This window comes from Thunnus maccoyii, chromosome 9 (assembly GCF_910596095.1).
Source record: "Thunnus maccoyii chromosome 9, fThuMac1.1, whole genome shotgun sequence".
Taxonomy (NCBI): Eukaryota; Metazoa; Chordata; class Actinopteri; order Scombriformes; family Scombridae; genus Thunnus; species Thunnus maccoyii.
This window is the reverse complement of record NC_056541.1, coordinates 28,313,931-28,331,411: the sequence shown is the minus strand read 5'-3', so window position 1 is coordinate 28,331,411 and position 17,481 is coordinate 28,313,931. Positions and strand designations below refer to the sequence as shown.

The following is a 17,481-nucleotide window of genomic DNA, read 5'->3' as shown; positions in this document are numbered from 1 at the left end:
CCGAGGTCTCGTCAATAACAGGACGGGGCGCCTCAGGGCTCCCTCCGCGGCCCACTCCAGAGCGTCTTCCGGCCTCATTAGAAAAGCAGATGAGTGGTGTCCATGAGGAGGGGAGGCGTATGAGAAGAGAGAGAAGCATCTCCTCCACCATCCGATAGCCTGCCTCCCAATCATTGCTCCTCTTAATGAGTCCAGACCGCAGGTCAATATGCCGCTGGGCTGCCAGTCAATACCGGTTACCTGCAACACAAACACTCAAAACCTGCTTTCATACAAAATCAATGTCCTATTAGTCCCTCCCTGTATTGCCTTGGCCCAATCTCATCGATCCCCTCTGAAAAGCTCTGCAGCCCATGTATGACAGATTACGGTCAAATGATCTGATGGCTTAGGCTACTCTGCCAGCCAAGTCCGTTGTCTTTATGATTTCAAAGTAATAGCTTGATATCAGATGAGCAAATACTCTAAATGCTGAAAACTGAGGCACAAGCATTATTGGCAAACCTATCAACCTCACATCAACATTCCCCTCAGTAGGTTTGGCTTACAGACAAATTCAGTACTTGTAGTCAGCACTGAAAATGAGTAACAGGATGAAAGACAAGCAGCAGATGTATGACATTAGGTCCAAACTTTATTCCGTACATTTTAAACCATGAATGTTCATTTTCATTTTTTTGCACGCCTAAAACTCTACTTGTTTTGTATACAAGAGTCTAAGAAAAACAACTGCACATAACCACAAGTTTGACAGAGAAAGTCCTTTTGCCGCCCACTTAAAAGTGTCCTTCTTTTCTGTCTGGGACTGGTCCAGTTTGTGACTTGGAAGTCTTTTAATAATTCCATCATTATTTCATTGGTAAATATAAACATCAGTTAATCCAAGTTTCTGTCAGAATCACCAGTAACCTCTGTTCCCTCCAGGTGATCTCTCCATTAGGGTGCTGTGTGCTGCTTTGCATAGATTGCAGATGATCCTTCTAGGCCCCTTTACAACACCCTCCCTTCATACTTTCCATCCATTGGCCAGGCTTGTCTGTTACCTTAATATTCAACAGGGAGGTGATTCCCCATGTTTCATTTAATTTTGTTTTTCTAGAAATGGTTAAAAAGCCTAATAAATTTACACGGTAATTTTGCAGCGAAGGAATATCAACAAGTTATTTACATCAGTATTCTTTACAGAGACTGAACAAAGACCTCATAATATATATTTATCTGCATATCTCAAAGGCAAAACAAATGAACAAAACAAATCTGTAATGTAACATTGTACATTGTCATCATTGAGGATATCCTGGTACCATGAGGTTAAATTACTGAAGGTTGAAACCAAAATCCAGTCTTTACAGTGGGTCATAATGGATATGTCTCACAATCAACTGGGATAAATATTGTAAAAGGTGTGACTAATGCACAAAATACATAAAATTCATAGAAATGATATCTATACATGGAACAAGGATAGGAAATGTACAAACTCATTTCATGACCTCTCTTTTCGCACAAAGCTGAAAAGAAGGTATTGGATTAATATATTAATAATTATCAAATATTTAAATCGGATATAAACATACACATATTTGTGTTCTCTCGACATTATTCAACCTTCAGTCCACTAAAAATAAAGTCATGGCATGTGCTTAATCAGCCTTACACACCTTTACTTTGTACAATCATACCCTTTCCCTTAGGGAGTTTTGCTCTTCCCTGGTGAAGAGCAGTGCATTTTGTTCACAAGAAGATTTCAGATTGGGGGAGTGGGGCTTGTGAGTGCATCTACTAAGACTTTGTGCACTTTTCTAAGAAGCTACCGTGCCTCTACCTCTTTGGGGTTGCGAGATGGGGAGTAGTCCCGTGGGTCCTGGGTGGTAGTGAGGGGGGTAGTCCTCCTGGGTGAGGCTGGCCTGGCACTGCCGGCTGGCACGAGGGGTGGGGGGGCACTAAGTGCGGCAGTAGGGGGTGTTCTGTTCAGAAGGCCGTTGTGTCCTGTGGAGGGGCTGAGTCTAGGGTAGGGCATGCCGCCTAGGTGAGGCATAAAGGGGGGCATGTGCGGTAGATGACCTTCCATTGGGGACTGGTGCAGCTGATGGAGGCGTGCTCGGTCCAACTCCTCCCTCAGGTGGAGGCGCTCCCGCTCCTCTGCCTGTTGCCTCATCCTTTCGTGTTCTCTGCGCACCTCCAAAAGGTGCTCATGGTGAGAGTAGTCATGAGCCTCCCTCTCGCGGTAGGCTCGTTCCTGTTCGTACACACTGGGGAAGCGATGTCCTTGCTCGGCCCTGAGCTGGAAGTCCATGCGTCGCTGCAGGTCCAGGTTGCGGTAGGCTTCTCTAAGTGGATCCCAAGGGAAGGCTGGGTGGGGCAGGCGCTCTCTTCCTGCCAGAGGGCTCACTCCCATGAAGGGAGCCATACGAGCCCGGTCTAGCACATTTAGGCTGCCCATCTGGGGCATGGCACTCATGGAAAGGGGCAGCGAATGTGCCATGGGAACACCATGCAGACCCGGTGCTGGGATGTCACCACGTGGTGAGGGAAGAGGGGGCTGCTGGGACAAAGGTGGGTGGTGGTGGTGTGGGTTGACAAGAGCAGGAAGAGCTTGGGCAGGTGGTTGGGGAGCAGGCTCGGAACTCACCACCATGACCTCCTGCTCCTCTTTCCTCTCCTCCTTAATCTTCATGTCATTTTTCACTTTGTGGAGGAGCTCTGCAGGTGGAGGCTCTTTCCTCTCACTGTCCTTGAGTGTAGGTGGAGGCCCACCTGCCATCTTCATGCTCTGCTCATTGATCACTGCCTTGGAGTATGGAGAAGGAGAGCGGTGGGTTGGTTTGATGGAGTCTTCTGAGGGTCTCCTCTCTAGCATCTCCTTGCCAGGCGAGCGGCTCTCCTTTACTTTCACATCAGCCAGCGTGGAGGAGTCTCTGTGGCGCTCCAGTAGCTCCTTCTCCGCCTCACGGACCCGGTCTACGCTGCCACTGTGATGGCGTCCCGAATCACTGGAGTTCTGGCTGTTGGAGCGTATCAGGCTGCTGATCTGGTAGCTGACCGGTGCGGAGGCTGGAGAGGAACGGTTGGAGTGGCGGTTGCGTTCCACAGAATCCCTGTAATGACATAATAGTTTAGTCCTGTAGAGGTGGATTGTGTTTAGGTATTACATTTCTACAATAAATTTCAAGTTATAATTGTCTTTCAAAACTTACAGGTTACCATGCTCTTTTCTTCCTCTGTTCATGTTCACTGGCTTTAAATTTGACAGTAACACCTGCTAGAATATCATCCGCAGAAATCTGTACAATGTATCTTTGACAGAGCTGCTTGTTTCCTGTTTGATTTAAGTCTGTTTCTTGGTTGGATAGATGAATTACATTTATCACAGTTTTCCACAGATACTAGTAATGGACTGGAGAATTGTTATTTTTTCTTTAGTCTTTAATTGTGCATCTTTCTTTCTCCAAAGTTGATTTGTGTTTTCATTTTGTCCAAACATAATTTGTTCATCTTGGATATATGCTAATGCTCACCAGAAAAGGGATCATTACTGTGGCCATGTGTTTAGAGTTGTGATCATGTATTTGTGTGCTTATGTTTTTTTTTGTGCAACCAAATATTCACAATTTCTATCCTTTACATTATTTTTACTGTGGGTAAGATGATCAGAATGGTTACCTTCTTGGATCACATCATGCTTTGAAACAATACAGTGACAAGAACTCTCAGGTCACATGTTGGATTGTGATGATAACGAACATTTCTAGTATTTTTTTTACTGCTGAAACAATATTGTTCACTGAGTAAAAGTGGAAGCTAATATCCTCTAAATAATACTCAAAAAGTACATAAAAAAGCAAACATTATTTTCATCATCCTCAAACTCACCTGTCTTTATCCTTCTCCTCTTTTCCGATGGACGAGTCTCTTTTCTCTCTTTCCCGTTCCCTCTCTCTCTCTCTTTCTCGTTCCCTCTCTCGCTCTCTCTCGTGGCTGTTGGCTGAGCTGCTCCTCTCAGTGTCTACAGTTTTGGGCCACTGTGGCGGGGTGGGGAAAGATGGCGGGGTGCGTCGAAGCCTGTTCCAGGTGTCGTGGTGGGGGCTGCCAAACGTGGGCAATCCTCCTGGCCCCTCCTTGGTGCCAAACACACTGTTGGACCCTGGAAGGAAGGGAGAGACAGGCGTGGGACCCACTGTAAGTTAATTTCACACAAAACCTTCTTGAGGACACATAAGATGAGAAAGACTCAACAACAAAAGCTGCTTTTGTCTTTGTCTCTGGAGGTTCTCTCACTGAAGCTGCTTGAAAGAGTTAGAGGTTAATGGCTCCTCCCACCCAAAGAAAAAAGTCTACTCATTTGCTTTTGGACTAAAGCCCCCCCCCCTCTTTTTCTGAACTGGATGAACAAGGGAGACTCACTTGCCCTCTAGAGTTGAGGGCTGTGAAAAGCCAAGGGAGACCTTAGCATTCCACGGCATGTCTATTCCAATCACATCCATTTTCACAACAGGGTGACCGATTTGGCACACAAAAATAGGAAGGATGAAGAGAAAGAGAGAAAGGCAAGATAGAGAAGGATGCAGGGGGGAAAGAGACAGCCCTCCATGGTGGTGCAGTAGGGGCTTGTCAAATAATTAATAAATGAATTGCCACCAAACAGCAGACCTGGGAGGGCCTGTTGGCAGTAGTGCAGCCAGATTAAAGCCAGGCTGTTGGGGACATAGTTGGTGGATGAAGTGGAGGCAGGGAGGAGGTTTGCTGTGGTGTGTTGTACTGCCTTGTTGGGCCTCCCTGGGCTGCTTTGACACAGAAACTAGAGCAAAGTGTCTTGATTTTTTTTTCCTCCCCTCCTGGCTCTCCCTGTGGTCTAACGCTGTCCTGCTCTGTTCTGTTACTGGCCACAGGGGCCAGATTGAAGGGGGGAGCGGTGGAGGAGGAGAGGGGGCCAGCGCTTACCAAGCGAGGGGTTGCCTAATCCTCCGAAGGCACTGCTTGAAAGGTTGCCGAGGCCGCCAAAGGAACTGGAGCGACTGAAAGGATCTGCAAAATGCCAAACAGGGATTAGCAAAGGGGGGGGCTGGGTAGTGGTGCTCACCACAACACCAACCCGTTCCACTCGGCTTTTTTCTTACAAGCGAGCTGATTTTTTTTTTTTTTTAGCGCTGCCACCCTAGCTCTCTGCCTGGTAATCCTGCAGTAGCCAGGCCTCCTGGATGCTGGATTCACTGCCACTAACTGGAGTGGAGTGTCTCTGACCCTGCTGGGGCTAGTGGAACTACACTGCTTGATGGGGAAATGAGTTTTGAGTTGTTGGAGCTGAGCAGGAAATGGACTGTGATAGAGTAGGGGAATTGGAAGGTTGCATAAATTAAGCTAAACAGACCACAATGGCTTAACTATAGAATCATTGTCTGATGGGCTCCACTGACGCAGACTAAAGACTCCAAATTTATAGTAATAACGCAAATATTTACCCTGAGAAGTCAGTGGACACCATCAATCAATTTGCATCCCAATTTTAATTCAACAAAACCCATCAGGAAATGCAGAACTTATCTACAGCTTAGGGTTTAAGGATTTTCAGGATTTTGAGACAGCTGCGCTGGGGCTTGTTGATATATCAGAAAATACAACAACTGAGAAATCTCCTCTGCCTCACACATGGATTCCCTGGATAGGGAATTTTCTTTCACTAAGTCTTCCTCCTCAGTGCACCATGTATTCATAAGAACAAAATGGGTTGACTCAAGGGCTTATTCCATGGAATCAACTTGCCACTCTGAACCAAAACAGTGTCTCAAATAAAATGGTGGAACAGAAATATATAAATTAAATGAATAAATAAATGAATAAGTAATAAATGCACAAATAAATCCAGCAACATTAACTAACCTCCATTATTGCTGCTATGAATTACTGACTCAACTTGGCATGCCCATAGAAAATAGTGTCATATATGCTGTTGCACTACATATAGTTTGCCCAAACAAATGAAGGATGACAAATAGGGCTGGAGACTGGAGACTAAGCTAGCTATGTCTTTTTAACAATCCCACACAGAGTTATTTAAGGCTGTGTTATGAATAACACTGTTGTGATTTCATAATGACTAAGCTCTCCATTACCGTGAACTTAAGCGTTTGCTCAAGAAGTGACTATACTGGCCAGCTGGACTCCATATTAACCTTCAAATGAACCTCAGATCAAAACCAGTAATATTAAGGCTTTAAATTACACCCTATTGGCTTATAATGTGTTTAAAACATGAGTTCAAGAGAGAGAGAGGGATGGAGCGAGAGAGAGATGGAGAAAACGAGGAGATAAATGTATAAGAAAATTTGAACATGGAGTTACTTACACTTACCTGCCAAATGGCTAGGAGGCAGGAAGCCGCTGGGGTGGGGGGCAGGACCGTACGGGGAGGGAGCTGGGTGGCCGGAGCCTATCAGAGCAAAGAGGACATGACAAGGTTATTATTATCCAGTTAGACAGTTATAAAGTCTCTAATTAGCCATAAAGAGAGAAACAGATACTAAAAAGCCATAACTAAAATGTGAACAGGTATTTTCTGCGACAGTAAAACAAATTTGTTGAATATGCATGTACGCTAGATGAGTTTAGAGACGGCTGAGTAATGCCACTGAGCAAATTAGCCACTGATATTTTGCTTTTATTGCAGCATGTTTGTGTGTGAGTCTATAGCTGGTTATTGAGGTCAGTTCCTGACTGTGCAACAAGCTGGCCTCTTTCACAAAACACTGTTACCATCACCCATATTTCATGAATTGTTAATGAAGGAACCAATTACAGGAGTGCCTCTGACACACCACTGCATAATTACCAGTCAAAGGCCGATCTCCTCTCTGTTGCCCTCCAACGCAGGGCAAATCAGTCAATTACCTAACCGAGAGTCATCCATATTCATAGACATATCTGACTCCCTTTATGGGCAAAACATTTGCTACAAAAGCACTATAATTAAGTGAACATTACAAGAGAGGAGAGAAAAAAATTAGGCCATTACAGTGGTGGAAGAACAATGCCGACATGCAGCTATAAATGCTCATTTACATAAAGACAAAAATGCCATTGGAAGGCTTTGAGAATGGCATAATATAAGTGTTTTGAATGATTTGTCTTGGAGGGTGCAGTTAATCAACCTGCACTTGGAACTGGAAGACCCCACTGACCTGTGGAAGAGAAGAGGGGTCGTGCCAGGTCATGAGGGTACGGGAACCCTGGGAAGACTCCTGGAGCTGGGGGTCGACTGAACAGGTCCAGCTTCCCATTCATGTCTAGTTTGTGAGGGTCCAGCTGCATTTGCTATAGTTGAGAGAGGCAGAGACAAGGAGAGGGAGACAAAGAAAATTAAGTCAGTAGGCAACAGCCCCAAACATTTCCAATAACAGAATGAGAGGGATTTATCCGCAGCTACACTGGGTGAGAGATCAGAGGAAGACAGATACATCAACAATGGCTCCATGTCTCCAATTCTGGCCAACTGTCTTATAACAAATATGTGTAAGCTGATTAGGGACACTAAATCCTTGGTAACTGGGGTTCCGGGTCCAAGAAGGACTGACACCACCGGGCCAGTGGTGAGCCCACACTATCCTTTGTCAGTGATTATTTCTTGTCTATGTTCACAAGTTTGGTCAATATAATTATAACTAGCTATTAACCATTTTAGCTGTCTCAGCCGGCGAAAGTCTCTAGTGAGCATGCTCTATGGGTGCATGGGGCCCATAGAGCGTGCGCAGTATGTTTTCATCCGGGTAATTTCTTTACAGCAGGAAGTGGCTTTTTTTGCTTCATGTGCCACTGAGCAACTTTCATACGAATGAATGGGGCCCCGCCTCTGACGCTGTATCCAGTTCTCTATATACATTAATGGGATCAATAAAGTTCTTCTTCTTCTCTTCAGTGCATTGAGCCATTTACAGAACCTTTATTCATACTTAGGAAATGTAACCCTCTTACTGTATTTTTGAGAATGTGTTTGTTGAAGATTTAGACAACACAACAGGACACATAATTTCTGTGGGATTTTGTGTAACTATTAAAGGACCAGTGTGTAAGAGTGTAAGATTTAGTGGCATCTAGTGGTGAGGTTGCAGATTGCAACTAAATGAATTCCCCCCCCCCCCCCCCCCCCCCCCCCCCCCCCCCTCCCATGCGTATAGGAGAACCCATGAAGGCCGCAAAACTTATGAAGAACGTGAAAGGCTCTCTCTAGAGCCAGTGTTTGGTTTGTCCATTCTGGGCTACTGTAGAAACATGGCGATGCAACATGGTGGGCTCTGTGGAAGAGGACCCATTGGCTATGTAGATATAAAAGGCTCATTCTAAGGTAACGAAAACACAATGATTCTTATTTTAAGGTGATTATACACTAATTTAAACATACTTATGAATATTATATTCCATTTTTGCCAAGTCTGTTCCGCTAGATGGCGCTAAATTCTACACACTGGACCTTTAACTTTTACCGCTTTCTGTACATTTTATGTGATCTGCCTTTCCCACCCACAGAATCTCAACACATAGTTTTTCTGAACCCAGTAACACAAAATGTAACTATGACATGATGCCCTTCTATGTACTATATATATTATTTGGGTTGTTATTCCAAAACCAATATATTATATCTAGTTTTCAATAACAGCAAGACTCCGGCAAGACATGATTTTCCATCTCACGCACCTTCATTTTCTGCTGGTGGTGGTAGATCTGCCATGCGATCTGGACATGCACTGCGCACCACTTGCCAGGTTTCTAAAAATTTAGAGAGAAACCGAGGTTAGCCGGCTGGCTTTGATATGGGGAGCTAAAAATGGATTCTGGCATTGAGATTTTCTGGCCAAACTACAAAGTGGGAACTCGTCAGAATTTTCAACCAGGCAACGGATTAAGAAAATCTATCCCTGACTTTAACCCCATAGAGACCTCAAAGCTAACCTTAGATACAGCCAAAAGCCTGCATTTCTTTGAACACTGATTGTTGAAGAATTTGTAGTTTTTGACTTTGTGGCCTGGCCAGAGAGATGAAACATTTAACAGAAGATGGACAAGTCAAACACTTACCCTAACAGATGTCCTGAATGGATCTGTTATCTGTATGGACAAACGTACAATCATTATCATCATCCACATAGAATGAGTACCCAAAATATACAGTCGTGCGGACCTCATCAGCAGTACTGGGGGGCTCAAATCACAATGGGACTATACCAATTTAAAAATTCATGCCCTTACTTTTAGTCACTTTGGATTCATGTGTCCATAGAGGTGCATAAGAAGAAATGCCTTGTGCCAGAGAGATGTGAATGCAAAGACATGCACTCACATCTGTCTGAGACACATATGTACTACATGTGTGGCTCACTGGAAGCAACAGAGCAAGACCAGAATATTCGGGATGGCCTGTTGCTTACCCGTGGATCCTTCTGTAGGAGTGTGTGAGGTACTGCTCCAGGACGTGCCGCTACATCGATGGGATTGGATGCCTGAGAGAGCCAGAGGGAGAGAAAGAGAGAGAGAGAGAGAGAGAGAAAAGGAGAGAGATAAAGAATGATCAGACAGATATCATTATAACATTTATAACTGACTGAAAAAGGACAGAATTTATTACATACTGTTCATTCAAACATTAGGAGATATTTTGACCTCATATAATGACTCTAAAAATGGGGTGTTAGGCTAACTTAAGGGTGTCCTCAGTTTAATTATGATATGTAGTCAACGTTAATGTCTTTGGCATGGACGCATGTAAGAAACTTTAAGAAACTCCTCCAGCTAGTGACGCCAGCATCACTATAACCTTATATCCTCCCTAGCACTATAGCCCACTAATCTTCAACTATTGCGACTGCAAAGCTGATGTCAGTAGTTAAAACTGCAATGATGCTGCAGTCACTGAGTCATGCCAGAGTAACACATCTCTGATCTCTCTGATCTCCTCTTCAAGTCTTTGGAGCGCAAGTGCCTAGATCAGCCTTATTAATCCATCCCTACATCAGGGATAGGAAGATCCTGCAGGGTGACCCGGGTCACCAGCCCCCAAAAGCAAACACAGCCACACATCCCAAGCCTCCCCCCAAGCATCTCTCCAAGAATACTTAGCAGGGGCTTTGGACGAATAAGAGTGTTCCTTGAACCATCTGGAGGGGCCTTTGACAAAAGGGCCCCTCCATGACAGAGCCCGCTGGGAATAAGGCCAGCGGATTTAGGCCAGCTTTGATTGGTGGCTTACACTGGGTCACAGCCGCTGGGCATCTGCCAGACAGACCCACACCCTCCCACCTCTTCCTATCCATCCCATCCCCCTGCATCACTCCTCCTCTGCTCTTCTAGACAGGTCTACTTAGGTCAACATAAAGTCCTGACAATGGTTCAGGTCCAGTCAAATCTGAGAGTTTGCATAGCCTGTAATAATTGATTTAAATGGGAAGGAGTGAGGTTTATTAGGATCCTGTTTCCCTTTTTGAGTATCTGCTGTTTTTCTTACCCAAGACAGACAGCAGGAAGAATTTTGTGTGGTAAAATATCTAATGTAGTACAGTATGTGTTGTGTGTATTTCTTCCATGGATATAACTTTCAGTGATATTTCTTTAATGGCATATATACAATATATTCAAAATGATGATCCTTGCATAGGCAGCAACCATCCTCACTCCACCTCGTCTCTGGATACAGGTGTGCTAATGGCCTAAATAAGTTATTTAAATGTTTATTGCGAATGAAAACCTGAAGAAACTTGGCTCATGGAGGCAAATGGCTGATAAATACTGGCATACAATATATTACCCATCTGATTATACCAATTCCATGCAGTCTGTTTATTATTACTATTCCCATTTCCCATTATTACTATCTCAGTCATTTTGACCCATGCGATTCCTTGGTACTCTTGACACACAATAGAACTTTTAAATTGTTTTTTTACACTTACAATTGGTGACTCTACTTGAGTCTATTTTGAGTGTGTTTTATGAAGAATAAAAATCTTTTGCATTTTTGCTTATTTTTTGTGCAATACGGGTGAGTTTGTGCTTCACTTGTGTATGAGCTTGTGCGCCTTTAGTGCTCATGCTTGCTTGAATTTTATCTGTAAGTTGTGGTTTTTGGGTAGGGATGTGGGGCTGACCTTGGGCTGGAAGGCTCCTTGCAGCGAACTGAAGGGTCCTGAGTGTGGGAGCAGCGGGGGCATGCCTGGCATGGTGGGGGGGTAGGAGGGGAAGAACTGGGGAGAAAAGGGAACGGTGGGAGACACAAAACCTTAAAAAAATCATACAGAGATACGTACCAGACTCAAGCATATGCACACACAAACCCACAGCCACAATAAATGCTCTCATGGCAACATTCAAATATATTAAATATTTGATTTGCCAAATGCAAACAATAAATTTTAATTAGAACTCACATTTGAATGTCTGATGAATGGATTGTCCAGTTTAGGTGTGTATTTGTCGAACTGCAAGATATAAGAGAGAAAAGAATTAGGAAACAAATGTCCACCATGTTATGTACTTTTACAAAATCCTTCATGCATAAGCCTCTTTTAATAATAACATCTCATTATTTTTACATCAAGAAAACAAAACACATGATCAACATCTGCAAATGGTAATAAGCAGGGTTTTGGTCCAGACTAATAAGCCCTGGAGTGAAGCAGCTGGCTTGCACCAGTCATGGGTTTACTTAAACTGCATGGTCAGATAGGCAGTTAAATTACTAACAATACGACCGCTTTAGCCGACTGCCAAGGTGAAGACAGCCTGCATGATTTTCCAATTGAGCATACAGAGGTTGGGCGTTGGGGCCCAGCTTGGGAATCAGACCGTTTTAAAACCAGACCAGTTGTTTCTATCCACTGGAAAATTTGTAAAAATGTGAATCTAATTACTTTTGACTGCTATGGCTTTCCTTTTTTTAGAACATGCCCCAATGCTATAGATGGGAGGGCAGTACGAAGAAACATATAGCTTGTTTTTGGTGTTGGAAAACCAGACTTCAAAAGAGATTTAGTCAAGAAACAGGCCAATTCTCTGTTCATAAGATCATGGAAAGAATATATGGAGCCTCTTGTTTGAGCAGTCTGTCTTTTATGATTGAAACTGAATCGAGTCGATGACATTTGCAATGGTTAGGCTAATTCAGGACAGATCGGCATGGAACTGACATAACCTTGAAATGCTGAATTGATGTGAGGAAACCTTTTCTGTGGCAGAGCTTGTGCCTAGACTAGACTGACAAAAATAATCTCAGTTGTAATTTGCCATATAAAACTATGTCCTTATATGAAAAACAGTTTCTGATCATGTCCTGAACACATGGGAATCTAGTCAGTAAACTGAGAAGGAGAGGAGGGAGAGAGAGAGAACCGAGAATGTTGTCCTGTGTATGAATGGAGACTTTGTATGTCTGTTCGCAAGCCAATACTGGCTCTCTATTTTGAAACAGGCTAATTACAAGTGACAGTAACTTATTCCTATTCCGCAAATACACAAACCATTTGCAGGTACTTTTTGCGAGTGTTTTCACAAAGCTCTCTTGGCAGGCGCAGACGTTTTTGGTTTACATAAAACAGGAAAATGAGTGGGTATGAATCAGTGTTTCTGTGTGCGCGTGTGCTGCGACACGGGTGGTTGAGGGGGGAGCGGGTGTGGGCTTGGCTAGGCTCCTGGTGGAGACACAGGGTTTGGGTCAGGGGCCCTCTGGTGAAGCAGGGCCATTCACATCTGCACACAAAATGGCAGCAGTGGCGGTGATGGTGTTGGCGGGCTTGTTCGTGGGTGATAATGGGCCCAAATCAAAGACAGACAGCCTATTGAGAGGAAACGCCGAGCCAGCTTCCGAGCTCATTAAACAGGTCCTCTGCATTTCTGAAGGCGCGGCCTGTTTAATGTCTGACACTGGGAGAGGGATTCATGCCGCTTTACGGCCTTGTAAAAAAAGGGAAAAAAAGAAAGAAAAAAAACCTCTTGCCCCCGTAATTTATGGTGCCTGTCACAGTTTTACAGTAAACAGCTTTGGCTAATTAAAGCTTAATATTTCATCTTATAACAATTAAGGATATTCCTTGTCCAAAGACATGGCAGGGGCAAGGGGGCGGGGTAGGAAAGACACTCAGTGCTGCCATTTGGCAAGCCAGCTGCTTGAGGGCGTTGAACAATAAACAAATATAGAGGCTTCATAATTTCATTAATTACAGCTATTAGCCAAGGGCTGTTACATAGTTGAAATGACATGGGCCGTCTAGAGAGCAGGAGAAAATAAAAGAGAGAGAGAGAGAGAGCGAGAGAGAGAGAGAGAGAGAGAGAGAGAGGGAGAAAGAGAGAGGATGCACAACCGGGCCATACTCAGTTTTCCTTTCATGACAAAACAGTAAAAACAACCACAACATCATCATTACTCCTGCCTCTCTAAGCAAGCACCAAAGGGAAGAAAAACAGCATTGTTACTGAGAGGAGGGAGGGAGGGGAAAAGGCATAAGTTAAGTAACAACACAGTTTCAATTAAACGAAAAAAAAAACAGTAGTTGACATTAATGGCAGTCTCAAGTCCCACCATAACAACACAGGAAGAGATGTACATCACTGGCTACATAATGCCAGCATTAGCTAGATGAGGAAAATCGCCTCTTTCATCTTCAAAGAGAGGGCTGTGTACTGTATATAATTCCTACCATGTCAGGAATAACCAGCAGACCAGATAACAGCATGTGTGTTGGCTGAAGAACCGTCTAAACGGCCTCTATACTTATCTGAGACTGTGCCATAAATACCAGAGCTTTGATTTCTAATGTACAGGATGGGGATAATCTTGGAGCGGGGCCTTAATGGGACCACAGGCTCTTAATCAGAGGTCGTGACATGATGGATTAGATCTATTAGACTAATGCCAAAAAGCTACAAATGGGGCCCCCGTCTGAATTGACTGTCAGAGATTGCTGTGCATTTGAAATGATGGATGAATAGTCATAACCTTTTTTCCTCTGTACTAATCTGAGAGCTGCCAGTTTGACCCCCCTCCCCCCCCAAACTTGATGGCAGTCAAAGCACGGAAGCAATTAGAAACATTATCAAAACAGTTTAGCAGTGATGTCATCCCCCCTTCATCCGCAATGAAGTCATTTGAGAGACTGCAAGGCTTTGAATTTGTCATTGGCAAGTATGGTTGCTGCGGAGCTGCACGCGCATACACACATGTGGCAAGGAACTTGCACACAAATATACAGGCCTGCAGGAATGCATTCACACACGCGCACACACACACACTGATCTGTTTGACGGCGCCTTTGTTGCTCTTAGTGAACAGGCAAATGAAAACATTCAAAACCATTTAAAACACATCCATATGCAAACAATTGAAAATCCTGCCTCCAGGCAATTCCCCTTTTTTGATCCCTGCCAAACACCGAACAGTAAAATCTATGTAAAGTTAAGAACAAGATGAATAATCTAAATAAATTCTGGTAATGTTGGCCTGTTTGGCAGACATGCCATTAGACAGAAAATGGCCTTTATGAAACATGATGCATATTGTGGATGTTAGTATAATTTTAACATGTAATTCCACTACATGTTTCAGAATATATGCATACTTGGTCTGGTTTGACCAACCTGAGCAGCAACTTGCATGTATATGGAAACTAATAGACGTGCTAGTGTGTGTGTGTGTTTGTGTGTGTGAGTGTGTGTTTGAGGGGAGGTGGCACTATTTGTCCTTTTTATAGTGGATTGGATGTGGTGCTCCCAGATTCTCATCAGCTCTCAGACTTCGGCAGCAGGACAGTTTGCAAAAATCAAAGAGCAGAAAATTCACACTGAATCAGTGTCATATTTTTCGAAGGGGGTGGTTTCTACAGCTAGGGGACATATTTGGTGAATTTTGGGGTAAAGAAAAAAAAGGGAGGAGTTGATTGAAGAGGAAATTGGGAGAGGTGACAGGTGGGGGGTGGGAAGTTACGGGAGCTTTTTTTACTTATCCTCACATTTCTGGCTTGGGTACGCACCATGGGGGGTGCGGTGGGCGGGGTGAGGATGGCGGCCGGGGGCAGACTGGCGGGGAAGGGCGTGAAGGTGTGCTGGTGGGTGTGTTGGTGCTGGTGCATGTGCTGGTGTTGGTGATACTCGGCCCTCAGGAGCGACACGGGGGCCAGCGGCGAGGCGGACGGCCCCCGGCCCCGCTCTGAAGTCTGAACCAGGAAGCGGTTGTTCAGCTCCTGCCTCAGGAGGTCATGCTCTGTAAGAAAGGAGAGCGAGGAAAACCAAAAAAAAAAAAAAAAAAAAAAAAGAAAGAAAAAAAAGGGGGTGGGGGAGGGAAGGGGGGGACACAAGAAAAAAAAGGCACGGGCGCCCAGTCAGTCTTCACAACAAGGGTAGAAGAGAAGAAAGAAATAGTCACCTGGCATTCTCTGTTTCTCCAGCTCATGCTGTGAGGGTTTTCTACGTGGGGACTCATTGGTGGTGGTAAGAGAGTTGCCTGTGACAATGTGCCAATCAGAATCCCCGAATGAGGCTGGCAATACATGATTGGTTGGTTGAATGATATCAACAGGCTGGTATCTAAAGACAAGAGAGAACCAAGAGTCATCCCAGCAGAAAACACACACACTCTTGCCCTCCATTAGAAAGTCAATGCACAACTGGCATATTTATGACATATTTTGGAAACACCCATCATCGCTGGAGACATTTGTTTCCTTCTATTGCAGCATGAAATTGCTTATCAAACGGTCACATATCGTTGGCAAGAGAAGACATAATTCTGGTTGTTGAGTTTGCATCACATTGCTGACTGAGTGCACTGTTTTTCAACATGTGACTGTTAAAGTGCTGCTTACAGTACGCTGAAGATGTCTCCAGCTGTGATGACTGTCCAGTTGTTAGCTGACATTTTCCAGTGACGCATCCAAGCCCTCCTACAATTACCTCATCCCCCTTTTAAAATTTCTAAGCTACTATAAATACAGCCCATCTTAAAAATTGATGTATGATGTTCTCCACCAGTGAAAATGAGATTTAACACTAAAGCATGTGACTTGTAGAAGAAGCAGTATAGTACTGCTTTCAACATTTCTCCAGAATTGGATTTATTTCCATTCCATGCGGAAAAAGGTTGATTTGCAACTCTTTAGTGGCTCTTTGGAACATTTTCAAATTTTTGATGAGGTTACTTGACATATCTGAAGCTGCTGCACTACATGGACCACATTCCTAATATTTACAACCAGAACAATATGCTGACTTTTTAGGAGAGAGCTGACTGGTTCACTGTCTTGCAGCAAATATGTCTAAAATTGTAGGCTATGTTACTAGCGCCGCTCTAATGTGCTACATACTTTACAATGCTCTTAAGACTAATGCTAAATCTTAGTTTACTATTCACTATGTGTATTCACTTTGAAATGCTGAATATCAACAAATACAGCAATCTTTTCTGTTTACAGTATACAATCAATAAAGAAGAAAGTAAACCTAAATACATTTAGCAATGATCAAAAACAACCACATGCACCATTAGGTATTTAAAAATTATATATTTGTATATACTGTATTGTGCAGAATCAAGAGATAAATGAGTAAAAAAAAACAATAAATGAGCACTTACCAGATCAGCAAATCATGTATGAACACCAGTGTTGACTGGCTTCAACACCATATAGCACATATTTTGCGACATTAACTTTAGAAATAACATGAACTTATTACAGATTTCAGGATAGTTCTCCAGTCTGTATACATGGGAACTGTAGCCTCCTATGCATTTGTAAATATTAAAGTGTTTTAATTTCTTAGAGTTGTAATTGCAACAATAATATAGTGCAGCTGTGCAGCCAAGTCTGGTGTAAATGACCATAAAACAACAACCTGGAATATAAAATGAACACATCACTATACAGCCTGTGTTAAGAGTGTACATGTCCACTATTACACTACAGCTAAATATATTATGGAAAAGCCCTTACACTTTATTAAGGACACTTCTGATAAAGAAAACTTGGAAATCAATACAATAAATACTATTACTGTTTGCAGAACTTACTGTAGTTATTTTGTTTAAAATAATGAAAATAATTAAGCAAATCAAAAAAGATCAGGAGTTTGTGTCTGCACTGAGGCTATGATGTAGCATGTGAGGTGCGCGGCATTACCTGGGTAGGGGGTGCCGGCAGGGTGCCCGGGCACCACTAAACTGTTGGTAGGTAAGGTCGGTGGTGGCGGCAGTGTGGCTGGGGTTGCAAACATGGCCGGATGGCGATGGGCCGGGCTCCGTAGGGAGGAATAGTGCGAGGTAGAGAGGTTGGCTATAGACAGAGGCAAAGGGGGGGCTGAAGATGGGAGCCCGCTGAGGTGGTGGTGAGGGGATGGGGGCAAGTGCTGTTTGGGAAGACCCACTGGACTGCTGCTGTGGCTGAAGATTTAATGGGAGACCAAGGAAAAAAAAAATACAATGGTAAATGGACTGCATTTATATAGCGCCTTTCT

The 17,481-nt window shown here is 43.7% G+C and overlaps 1 protein-coding gene across 7 annotated transcripts in view; it reads right to left on the bottom strand.

The window, feature by feature from the left end:
- Positions 1 to 614: 614 nt before the first annotated feature.
- fbrsl1 (fibrosin-like 1) overlaps positions 615 to 17,481 on the bottom strand; it is a 321,521-nt gene continuing 304,654 nt past the window's right edge. For 3 of the 7 annotated variants that reach the window (XM_042420893.1, XM_042420892.1, XM_042420895.1), the window contains 12 exons: positions 17,148 to 17,407; positions 14,985 to 15,235; positions 11,412 to 11,462; positions 11,133 to 11,228; positions 9,420 to 9,491; positions 9,070 to 9,099; positions 8,689 to 8,760; positions 7,176 to 7,308; positions 6,344 to 6,427; positions 4,942 to 5,025; positions 3,874 to 4,144; positions 615 to 3,098 (listed from right to left, as the gene is read on the bottom strand). In XM_042420893.1, coding sequence (XP_042276827.1) covers positions 1,811 to 3,098; positions 3,874 to 4,144; positions 4,942 to 5,025; positions 6,344 to 6,427; positions 7,176 to 7,308; positions 8,689 to 8,760; positions 9,070 to 9,099; positions 9,420 to 9,491; positions 11,133 to 11,228; positions 11,412 to 11,462; positions 14,985 to 15,235; positions 17,148 to 17,407 — 2,692 coding nt within the window. In that variant the 3' untranslated portion in view covers positions 615 to 1,810. Of the gene's footprint in view, positions 3,099 to 3,873; positions 4,145 to 4,941; positions 5,026 to 6,343; positions 6,428 to 7,175; positions 7,309 to 8,688; positions 8,761 to 9,069; positions 9,100 to 9,419; positions 9,492 to 11,132; positions 11,229 to 11,411; positions 11,463 to 14,984; positions 15,236 to 15,397; positions 15,559 to 17,147; positions 17,408 to 17,481 lie in introns of all 7 variants that reach the window. The other 4 variants (XM_042420897.1, XM_042420894.1, XM_042420896.1 and 1 more) reach the window with 4 other exon arrangements.